The 12,515-nt window shown below is 30.5% G+C and overlaps 1 protein-coding gene across 1 annotated transcript; it reads left to right on the forward strand.

Annotated features, from left to right (window-relative positions):
• Positions 1-2,631: 2,631 nt before the first annotated feature.
• Positions 2,632-4,677, forward strand: LOC149889132 (protein FAM241B-like). Its single transcript, XM_090089344.1, has one exon. It carries the CDS (start codon positions 2,651-2,653, stop codon positions 2,972-2,974), a length of 324 nt encoding a protein of 107 aa, XP_089945470.1. The 5' UTR covers positions 2,632-2,650; the 3' UTR covers positions 2,975-4,677.
• Positions 4,678-12,515: the final 7,838 nt, after the last annotated feature.

The raw sequence follows: 12,515 nt of genomic DNA on the forward strand, positions 1-12,515 counted from the left end.
AATTTTTTTATCAGTAAACTCATTTTAATTAAAAAATTATCAGAAAAAATTTTTTTTTTTTTGAAAGAACTTGTTTAAAAGAAGTTTATAATTTGTGTAAATAATATTTTACTTACGGTATTAATTTAAATTTTCTCTTGTTTTTACAAATTCTATTTGGTGATTTATATTTTACATTACATTTTATTTATATATTATATTATCTAGATTTATATATCATATTATCTAGAAACTTCCTGTAAATAATATAAAAGTTACCAAAATAATTTTCCAAACGACTGAACAAAAACAAAGGCTATTTTTTTTAAAAATATTATGTAAACAAAAAAAAAGAAAGTTTTTTCCAACAAAGGAAATCATTATCTTTTTGTTAAAATGACTAACAGGCGCAAAGAAAATTATTTTAGTATGGCAAAATATAAGTTCGGCTGGAATTCTGCCATTAATATCAAAAATAAACAATTTTTTTTTAGGTATATCATAAAAACACTGATTTTAATTTCTATTTAAATTAATTATTTTAAAATTATTGTTATTATTAATCTTTATTTATCTAAACACGCACAAACTTAAAGATCATAATGAAAGAGTCGGATTTTCTGAAACATCTGAAAAGTATAGCAAGAAAATATAATAAGAAATGTAAAAAGACAAATTTTAAAGGTGACATTAAACCCCCATTAAATTTGAGCAAAAAGCAATTAATAAAAAGAATGATAAAACCTACAATTCTAATCTACAACCTAAAAAAGAAATAACTTTGATTCCTGATGAGTTGTTGCAATACATCACCCTCACCCTTCACCTACCACGCTCACAGCTGGGGCGACGATTTACATTAACTATATATCTAACTCGTGCTTTCGCAATAAAGCAAATTTTTTGCCAGCTAGGTTAGTTTTGCCAGCATAAAACGACGCAATGATAAATCAAAGCAAAACAAATATGAGTTATTGTCAGTTTAAATAAAACGGCTACTGGCATTAAATGCTTTAAAAACTTGCTTCCCTATTTTCTTAGGGAATTTTTGTGAAGTTAGACATCTAATTAATATATATCATTGCACAGGGGTCTAAAAACTTTGCACTTTCAAAGTATTGCATAAACGCTTCCCGTAAATAGTTTCGTTGCGGCCTATTTTAACGATTGTTACTGTTACAAGATTATTTACTTTCAACTTAGCTCTTGGTACTCTAAATGGTTTTAGTACTAATTGTCTAACGTTTATATTTAAAGATGTTTTTGTTATAAGTTTAAAAATAATTTACTAAGTAGTTTAAAATTAAATTTTCTCAATTCGAGTCATAAAACTACAGGACTCGAAAGACATGATTTCTTTTATTCCTGAATGTATTCTTTTTTTTTTTTTTGAGTTGTTAAGTTCTTCAGAATATTTATGTGGAAATTGGTTTATACGTAGTATTTAGTTCTGTGATCATTATTTCTCATTTAACTAACAATTTAGGAAATTATAATGGGGATTTTACCTATATATATATATATATATATATATATATATATATATATATATATATATATATATATATATATATATATATATATATATATATATAGACACACACACACACACAAACACACGCAAACACACGCAAACACATATATATATTCGTGTGTGTGTGTGTGTGTGTGTGTGTGTGTGTGTGTGTGTGTGTGTGTGTGTGTGTGTGTGTGTGTGTGTGTGTGTGTGTGTGTGTGTGTGTGATGTATTTTATTGTTGCTCCCTTTAATATTGCTAAATGTAAAATAAGGCATGTCATTTTATTTTTATAGTTTAATGTATTCTTATTTTATTTCAGTCACATCAACAATTGTACTTTTAATTTTTCCCCTAAATCTTTGTAGATGATCTTGATGGGATTTATCTGGCTCCACTAATTCTTGCTAGAAAACTTGAGACACCAATTGTTGTTTGAATATACATGTTAGAGTTATTTTATAGTAAACTTTTAAAGGTTCTGATAGTTTTGGCAAGCTAATTTTGATTTTTAAGTATGTAGTTGATGTACTTAGGGATTCCTTCTGTTAATCAGGACTCTGCAAGCTAAGCTCTGTTGTTGGATGTCACATATATTGTCAACGATCTCTCATTAAAGAAGATAATTATGGCTGCTCTCTATCTTATTATACTAAGAAATCATTTTGGTCTTAAAATGTTTTCCTTCACTTTGGTGGAGATGAAATGTTCTGAGATTCTAGCTTTTGATTTGAGATCTTTCCTAGCCACAGTCTTTATGCTGTACTTGTTCAAATAAATGTTATTTGATATTTGCCTCATAAGCTTTTCTGGATTTGTCTAACTTTTGCCTTAATGGCAGTTATAATCGACTAAGGAATAAAATCTAACTTCTTTTAACCACTAAAGTTTTGTTTTTACAGAAAATCTTTTTGATTTTTCATGAATGATGTATTATCATTACTTTTTATTGATAATGTTAAGATCATAGCAATATTTTCATTCTTTATTTCATTTTTGTTTTTGTTTTCAGCTTCAAAATGTTTTAAATTAAAACCTCTTTTTCAAAAATATGGGATCAGAAATTGTTGCATCAGAAAAAATTGCATACCGAAATTTTGCATTAGAAAATATTGTATTAGAAAAACTTTTTTTTTTTTAGCTTTAATAAGTACAATGGTTAAAATAATTAATGGAGAAATTGTGCAAGATGATGATCCACGTGCAAAAGCTTGGGAAAAAAAACAAAATTCTTCACAAAGAGTTTCATCAAATTGTTCAACTCTCAACAGTCATCCAGCCACTGAAATTGCTGAGAGATCTCCAATGGAGGAAATAAACAATAGACTTCGTGGATTTGGTGTTCCTAACTTAACTTTTGCTGGTCATGTCATAGAACCAGTGTTTTTAATAGCTGCTCTTGTTGCCTTGGTGATGTGGGGGGTACTAGGTTTACTAATTGTTGCATTGATTTGGTATTTTACAAAGTTCCATCAGTAGTTTCATCCTGTTTTCTGTTTAAAATAATTATTCATAAAATCTCATGAGCAATAACAGTTAAAATGTGCTGTTGTTGTTACTTGTTATTATTTATGTTGTCATTTTTACACCAATGTGTGAAATTCAACAATTAATTTTTTTAACCAAAGAATTTCTAGATAATCACCATTTCAGCGTTGTATTTGCTTTTTTCCTTGTGAGCAATCAGTTTGGTTGATACAGCTTGTACATTTTTAAGTACTTTGTACAAAAATAGTTTTTATTAATAGTTTGAAATGTGTAAGAAACAATGGGCTCATAGAAAAGTTAGGCCAGTGGCAGTTTGTTCATAGTATGAAATTTTCATCACAAAATGGATTGATCTATCTAGTGAACTATTTATACTGGATAAAAATCAATTGGTAAAATTATCTGGGTTGACTGAAACAGTTAAATCAATATTGATTCAAAGTCAAAAAGTAAGCACCTGTTTACAAGTATTTTGTAAATAAGCAGTTGCAGCTCTTAAAATCCACCCTGAAATAGATGTCAACATGTGTCAACAGAACTAAAGTTTAGAAAATTAGTGTTCAGGTGTAATTATTAGGTATAGAGATGCTTTATATGATATGATCAGATCTGTAGATGAATTAGTTATAAAAAAAAAAGCATTTATAGCTATGTAGTCATGTTTTTGGGAACTAAAGCACAGTTGTAGTATAATTTTTTCGCAACAAACGCATCGATAAATCACAATCTTCTCTCCAAACAAAAGCTGTCTTTACCAATTTTCTTAACAAGTTTCTCATTTATACCGTATACTTTTCCGAAATTATCCCTCAAGAATCGTCATAAAAAGCCACTAACATATATTTACAATTTTTTTTGTTTTTAATGGTAAAAACTATTGAAATTATTAGCTCCGCCATCACCTCCTCGCCGGGGGTAAGAAATTGATGGAGGGGGGCTGGAACATGCTTCCAGCCATAAACAGGAGAAGAAGGAGAAAAAATTCGATGTCAAAAATCGATAATAAATGGAACGAATTTTACGAAGTTCGAAGGTTTTTTAATTTTTTTAGACTTCGAAAACCACCGTTAACTTAGTCGAAATGGAAACGAAGTTGAAAAATTTTCATCAAACCAACTTCGGTCATCAAATTCGGCTTCGAACATCGTCCAATTTTGTTAGGACACCTTTAGCCTTGTTAAAAATGCTATTTTAAAAAATTCTTAACCTTTCTATTGACTTACGAAATGAAATACAGTTCATATCAGCATACATCAAATCTTATTTTCGCATTTATTTTTGTAATTGTCTTTGTTGTCTAAACTGAAAATCTATCGGAGTGGTTCCCGTCACCAGTTTGGTGGAGTGTCAACACTAAGGGGCATAATGAGGACTTTGCCTGAGGGAGAAGTTAGAACACTTGCCAAGAAACGAGTGGCAAGACGGAACACCACCTTGTTGGAGTTCTTCGATGAAGGTCCCAGCAGAAGAAAAGGGAATCTGTAAAGTGTTTGCTATCTCGATCTGTCGGCCAGATTTGTTGACATCAAGCTTGTCCAACCACTTCAAATTGATGCACCCGGCTCAAGCCGCCAAGGTGTACGATGCGATGGGAAACCAGCTGAAATAGAACTTTTTGTCTTCAGTTATTGTCAACATTTCAAACTTTGTCCAACTTCGATTTAATTTCATATAACAAAAGTTTTTTTTTAATAGCTAGTTTGTTTTAATTCAGATGAATGATGAAAAGACCTCGCAGAGGCACAGCTTTTTGATGGTCCCGTAGATGTCGTTGCGCAGATGGGCATATGGACATTATTTTATCATTTTTTGTTTAAAAAGTCTCTTTTTTTTTAACAGATAAAGTCTTAATCGTGATATTTAACTAACCAGACGACCTGCGATGTTATCCGATGTGCGAAGTATTAAGATTGCGTGATGGCAATTAAAAGATTAAGGTAGAAGCGTTTTATTGAAGGTAATTTTTACTATAAAAACGCTTATACATCTTGTACAGAAAGTTTAAACGCACTTTTTTTTTTTGTAAGTTATGGTAAGTTTGGACTGGTGGAAAGAGAAAATCTGATGCAAGGTCTTTGTTTTTTGTTTTGTTTTGTTGTTTTTTTCTTAGACAATTATTAATTAAGAAAAAAACACTACTTTGAAAGAATAAAACACAAAATTTTTTCTGAAATGTAATATCAAACACAAGAAATCAAAAAATTGATGAGAAGAAAGTGCAATAAAGTTTAAACGCACCTATTAATTTTTTGTCATGGAAATATGTTAATATGGGATATGACCCCCGTTGTTTTTGATACATGCTTATAATCGGCTTGCCATTGATTCAATAAGATTTTCAATCATCTTGATTAGTATTTCACAATTTTGTTAGTTCTTTTTTAAGCATTTCGTGACTAGTTATTTGCTTTTTTGTTAGTTGATAATCCATCCAGCTCCATAAATTTTCGAGCGGGTTTAAGTCAGGTGATCGTGCTGGCCAAGTCAAGAGTCGAATATTACTTTCAACGAAATAGTTAGTAATGGAATGTGCTGTATGACATGGAGCATTGTCTTGTTGAAATAACCAGTTTTGATCAGCCTAGAATAAATCGCAACTAGGGATAAGCGAATTTTCCAAAATGTCATGATACCCATACTGGTTCAATCTTCCTTCGTATATTCTATGACAGCCAACGCCTGAGCTTGATATGCATCCCCATATGCTGACAGAGCCACCACCTTTTTGAATACGGCTGTGTATGTGTTGCTTCAAATAGTTTTCCGCATTTTTGCGTCGAAAAAATCTCTTGTTTTTTCTGTTAATAATTTCAAAATTCGACTCATCGCTTAAGATAATTATTTTTGATTGTTCCGCTGAATAATTTAAACGCACTTTACACCTTTTTTTTTTTGTTTAAAACGATCGGTTAACGACAACATAGGCTTTCTTACAGCATGAAACGAATTTAATTCTTTTTTGCGTAATAACTTATTAACGTACGACTAAGTGTTTTCTCTACAAGCGAACTATTGATTTCTGCACTCAAAGCTGATATTCCTGCTTTTGGGTTGCGTCTGCTAAGCGTATAAAGCATGTTTTCATCGCGAGCTGACAGTTTTTTTGGGCGCCCAATTCGAGGTTTATCATTGATACTACCAGCCGATAAGTAATTATTTATTGTTGTACAAACGCTGAATTCAGAAATATTCAAGTATTTGCCAATTTGTCGATTGCTCATTTTCATTTTATACATGCCAATGACTTGCCATTTGATTTTCGATGAGACAGCTCTTTTACCCATGAAAATATGATCTTTTGACAAAGTTTTATCGGTTGAAAATGGCTGAAGGTTGAATCAAATCGTAGACGCAGTTTTTTTTGCAAAATAAAATAAAAATAAAGATGCAAATACAATATGCTAACGATAGCAGGCTTTTGAAGGATGAAAATACGAAAGACTGCAAGAAAAAATCAATCAATTAACAAAAGTTACGAGTTTTCCAATCAAAGTGTGTTTAAACTTTATTTAAAAAAATTCAAAGGACTTATTTGCTCCGTTAATTTTCTAATCACACTCCACCTTCTTATGGTAACATTACTTTTTTTTTTTTTTCTCTAAATCGATAAATTAAACCAGTTGTATAAATAAACATAAAAAATGCGGACTACATCTCATCATTTTATCGGGTTATCATTTCTTAAAAGAATTATACATGTTAAAAAAACAAGTGCGTTTAAACTTTCTGTACAAGGTGTATAGTTTTAATTAAACGGTGGTCTGACGAAGTAAGGCAAAGTTTTTCGCCTCGTTTGGGTAAAATTCGTGTTTTGGGACTTCGAAGTCGAAGTCAAGGTTGCGTGGACAGTCTTCGGTCAAGTTACGAAACGAAATATTATGTTGTCCGGAGTCGAAGTCGAAGTCCTTTTTTTTTTTTGAAAAAGTCCCAAGTTTAGTCCGGGGTAGTCCAAACCTGGCCTAAAGACCTGCGTGCAAATTTGGTGAGGTTATATCAAAACTGTGAATTTGTATTGAGAACACACCCACATACAAACTTTGGGCTTTAAATATTAAATATGAGTTCACCTTGCAGATATGTATGGTTTTTCTTTTTCAAAGTAATTATGTCAGATACTGCAATTTTTTTTTAACAAAAAATTTACAACTGCTTCCCAAAAAAAAGAAACAAAAAGCAAAATGTAAAAAAATTAATTACTTTTAGTTAAAAAATGTTTTGTTACGGATAGGGTTTCTGAAACGAAAAAACCGAATCCGAAAATCCGCCATTTTCTTCTCATGCATTCGAGTCCTATATCCGTTTAATGCATCCAATATCCGTATTGCTTCATGTTTAAATTTCCAACACGTTTTTTTTTTAAATTAACAAATGTGAGTTCAAAGTACTCTTTTAGGGTAAGGCATACTTCAAAAATTGTATTAAAAACATCCAGTTCGGTGTTTCTTTCATCATATAAAGACCATAAAAAAGTTTTTGTATTTTTGTAAGGAACGTTAGAAACAGCTACAGATGAAGATGTGATTTGAAAGAAAATTTGTATTTAACCAAAAAATCTTTAAAGTTGTGGTGTTAAATATCTAACTTCCTGCGTATGGTTAAATGCCCCTGCGTTTGGTAAAAAGCCCAGATTACTTTTAAACGCCACCAATTTCAAACAGTTTTCTGTAAACAATCGAAACTAGAAAATTTTTTTATATATGAGGATTTTGTAAAATATTTAATTTTTCTAAATATTTGGGAAAACACACAAATAGTTGAAAACTTTCAAGTGATTTGCAAATATTATCATAAGTCCAACTTGTCTAAATTTTTCGGAATTATGCTTATAATTACATCTCACATAAATCGCAAGGTGACCCAGTGTACTCAGAAAAAAAAAGTATGTTAAGACAGTGACTTAATGGGCATGTCACTCACAATGACACTCTATAAACCTTAAAAATTTATTTGCAACGACAAAACGTAAAGGTAATTCTTTCAGTTATTTTTAATTTCTTCTTTCAAAATTAAAGCCTCTTTTTTTAACTCATCTTTAGGGATGGCAAAATCCGGACATTCTCAATCCCGGGATTTCGGGATTGAGATATTTATCCCCGGGAAATCCCGGGAAATCCCGGGATTAATTAGGAGAAACATGTGAAGAACAAATTTTTAAGTACTCATTAAACACTGAAAATTAATTAATTTATTAATAATACAATTAAATTATGAATAAACTAATCATTTTTCATTTTTTAGTTAAGTAAAATAGTTCATTTATTAATTAACCTAAGTGATTTAAATTATAAAGTAATGCTTTAAAAAGATAACACAATATAAGTAAAAATAATATGAATATAAATGAGTATACATGAATTATATTCATTTTTGAAAGTACCACCTTAAAAAAATTAAAGCGTCAATCATTTCGTCGTTTAAACGCGTTCGATTTTTTGAGCATAAAAACCCAGCCGCTGAGAATGCTCGTTCAGACTCCACACTTGTTGGCCGTATAGATAGCATATAATCATATGCTTTTTGAAGGTGATTACCTCTTGTAGCACCACTTTCAAATAACAACATTTCTCTTTGAATTTTAGAAGTTATACTTTCTACCCTTATAGGTAGTGTTTGAGTTGCTGCCAGTCCTTTTTCCATAACTTCATTTAATTCTTCACTAACAGTTTTGATTTTATTTTCACACTCCTTGCTTGATAAAGCCTCGCTCAATTGAGCATCCTATCACTATTCACGTCTGCTGATGTAATTATATTTGCCGAGCTTAGACGCTTTATCAGGTTTATTATAATTTTTTTTTATTTTGGGAACTTGTATTTGGTACAAAAACATCTGGAATTTTCGATGAAGTAACCTGGCCATTATGAAGATAATAAATTGTGCTGCTTAATGGTGTTCTCCTCTCTTTTATTCGGTGACTCAAAGCGGCATACAATTGTTTTCCAATTTCGGATTGTTGTTGTATTATTTTGGACAACATAAACTCTAATGCAATTTCAGCTGTAATTAAAGTTGCGTCTCGTCGACAAAGTGCCTCCACAGTTGCTTTAACGGGAGTCAAAAGTACCACTAAATCTGAGACGGTTTGATATTCGTTTTCGTTCATCTTAATTGAATCATCAAAGTTAGAATCCAATTCTAAATCTAGAAATGCCTTTTTAACACAATATTTTAACTTGTCAAATCTTTCAAGCATAAGCAACAAACTGCTCCATCGGGTTTTGCAATCCATGATTAAATGGATGACCTTTCCAAACTCAATTTTTACGTACTTTTGTAAATAATTTTCATTTTTTGTTGGCGACCTTTTAAACATTTTTACAATTTTCCTTACTTTGGTTATGATAGGTCCAATAATTTGATGTTTAATTGCAACCTCAGATGTTTCATTAATTAACAATGAATCGTTCGAATCTCGAGTACAATCTTCCTCTTCATAAACATGGTCACTTTTATAATTATCATCTTCATCATTGTTGTTTTCTAAATTTTCAAAAACAGTGTTCTCATCATCTAAACTTTCATCAACTTCCGAGTGACTGGCGTCTTTTTTGTAAAGAACTGATATAACTGCCAGTTGTAGAGCGTGGGCAAAGCATAATTGTTGATCAATTTTTAGAATTTTTCCAAGTTTCTTCATAACGCTTGCACCATCAGTTGTAATACCAATGATATCATCCTCAAGGTTTATTTTAAAGCTGTGGAGTCTTTCTTTTAGAAGTGAAACGCACTTTTCTGCTGGCATAGACCCTAAAATGCGAATCAAACCTAAGTTCCAATAGCTTTTCAACTCATGTACATTCACATTCATATATCTGCAGTTTCCAAAAGAAGTCCACTCATCAAGTGTTAAGGAAAATTTAGAACCTCTTGATATTTGATCAATTATTTCCTTTATAACTTGCTTTTTAATCTGCTCGTAGTAATCTAACACCATTTTTCTGATAGTATTACGTGATTTAGGGACACTTTTATATCCTCGTGCAACTAACCCGGCTCGTATATCAATGGAATTACAAATTGTACTAAATGATATACCATCTTTTGCTGCCATACGTGCCAACACTTCAAACAGATTTTCCTCTTTTTTCAATGTTGTTGAAAAAAAGTTCGAGATTTTTAGCTTTTTATTTTGAGGTTCTTCTTTTAAATCTTTCGAATTTGAAGCTCTCGTAGATAAATTTGGTGCTTGCGATTGCAATTTTACTTTAAGTTTATGTTTAGACAGTAAATGGGAATGTAGACCTTTTGTTGAACCACCAGCAATTTTCAATATTTTATTGCATGTACTAACTTTGCACATGGCTGTTTCATCTGTTCCTCTTAAAAAGTGTCTCCATATCAGATTTGTGCTATTGAATTCAGCGTAGTTCGTCATGATAATTACTTAAGTTCAATTTTTTTAAGTTCTAAAGTTCTTAACTTAGTTCAACTTACAGTTCTTTATCAGATCAATAATTCTAACTGAATTTGTTACTGTGAAAATGATTATCACTTTGAATAACTGCAAAAAAAGCTTATTTACTTAAAAAATCTTCTGTATTTTGAAAACTTCATTAATTTAAACCATTGTTGAAAAATTTTTGAGAATCACGCATAGATTTCGTCGCATAAGAATTGTAGGGTTCTATCTAATTTTTGTTGTTGTGAGAATTTAACTTTCAATTTTTCTTAATTAATATGCTTTTATTCCTGTCATTTTTTATAATTTAAACTATGACTCTTTTTTTATTTATGTTTCATAATTAAACCGATAGTATTATTTATAAATATTTTAAATTTTTTGTTTTTTATTATTAGAAATTGTTGATTAAAACTTTTATTAATAAATTCTTATAATATGAAAAAAGCAGATAGAACTCTTTAATTCTGCGACAATTTGGAATTAAAATGAAGCCGAAAATTCGAAATTAAATTAAATCATAGCAAAGAGAATACAGCTGTGAAACAAATATTTTACCAAAGATTATATTTACTAGACACTTTATAATGTACAAATAAGTTAATAACTTAATCCCTATTTATCTTTATTTTTCTTTTATTACATTCCCGAAATCCCGGGAAATTTTTGTGAAAAATCCCGGGATTACGGGATCAAAAATTTGCACGGAATCCCGGGATTTCGGGATCCCGGGATCCCGGGATTGCCATCCCTACTCATCTTGATGAGTCCAAAAAAAAAATAAAAAATATTGAAACATTTTAACCTAATTTCTAATGGAAAAGCAGAATGCAAAACAAAGATTTCGAACGGCAATTTCTCTACTGGTGCAATTATAAACCACATAAAATATATTCATGGAATTATGCTAAGTAAGTCAAGCCATGAAGATGGTCATAATGGTGAGCCAGTGGTGAAAAACATAAAACTATCTTTGATTTCATGACACGTTGTAGCCAACAAGAAATCGTGACTAAACTAGCTGTTGTCGAAGGAATTTCTATAAGACCAATTACAAGATCTAATTTTACACCAGAGTAAATAGCCAAATGTACCAAACATCTGCCAAAAAATCAATCCGATGTCATTTGACTTAATCATAAAAGTTATGAAGAAAAAAAGTCTCAACTAAGTACAATATTAGTAATTGAATATTAGTAATTGAAAAGCTGAAGAGTAACAAAAGATTCAGGACTACACCAAACGAATTGACCAGATGAAATACTATGTCAATATCAATTTACATGATGCTAAAGAAAAAGAACCGTATAATCTTGGATTAGTGAGAATTTTTGGATCTTGTTCTGTATCTGACTTAGTTTATCTAGCTAAAACTCATTTAGAAAATTTTAACATTTCTTTTGAGAAAGATGTTGTTGCGTTAACTTGTGATAGTGTTCCTATGATGATTAAGTATGGTAGAGAGCACACATTTAGCTGTTTAGTTAGATGTTAAGTATGGTAGCACACTTTTAGCTGTTTGCGACGCACTTTGTAAAAAAAAAAACATATTTGAATTAGAACATATACAAAATGATTTATATAGTGATGATGATAATGTAACATTGAATGAAGATGATATCGATAGTGATAGAGAAGATTATTTTGGAGAAGAATTTGAAAACATTCTAAATACTCAAAAAAACATCAAAAACATACATAAAATTGTCTTTATTAAAAAAAAAGTCATCGGTTAAAAGTCATACTTTGCAAGACAAGATTAAACTTTGGTGAGGAGAAGGACATTCTTTAGAGCTCAAACGTGACGTAAAAATTTGATGGAACTCGTTAATAAATATGGTTGAGCGTTTTATAAAAGTTCGAAATTTTATTACTGAATCTCTTCTTGAGTTGAATAAAATAGATGTGTTGGCAGAAGTAAATTTCAACCTTTTATGTGATTTTGATAATGCTCTAAAACCTATAAAATTAGCTGTGTGAATCGTTTAGTGGACAAGATGCTTCTTTGTCATCAGCAGATGCAATAATCGAGTTTATGATGAATTAACTTCGTAATGCGGACAGTCAAATAAGTAAAATGTTAATAGAAAACTTGCAAAGAAGAATTATTGGACGCACAATAAAGAATTTTAG

Source organism: Hydra viridissima, unplaced genomic scaffold, assembly GCF_058129835.1.
Source record: "Hydra viridissima isolate aposymbiotic clone 2 unplaced genomic scaffold, HvirCarnegie_v1 scaffold_5, whole genome shotgun sequence".
NCBI lineage: Eukaryota > Metazoa > Cnidaria > Hydrozoa > Anthoathecata > Hydridae > Hydra > Hydra viridissima.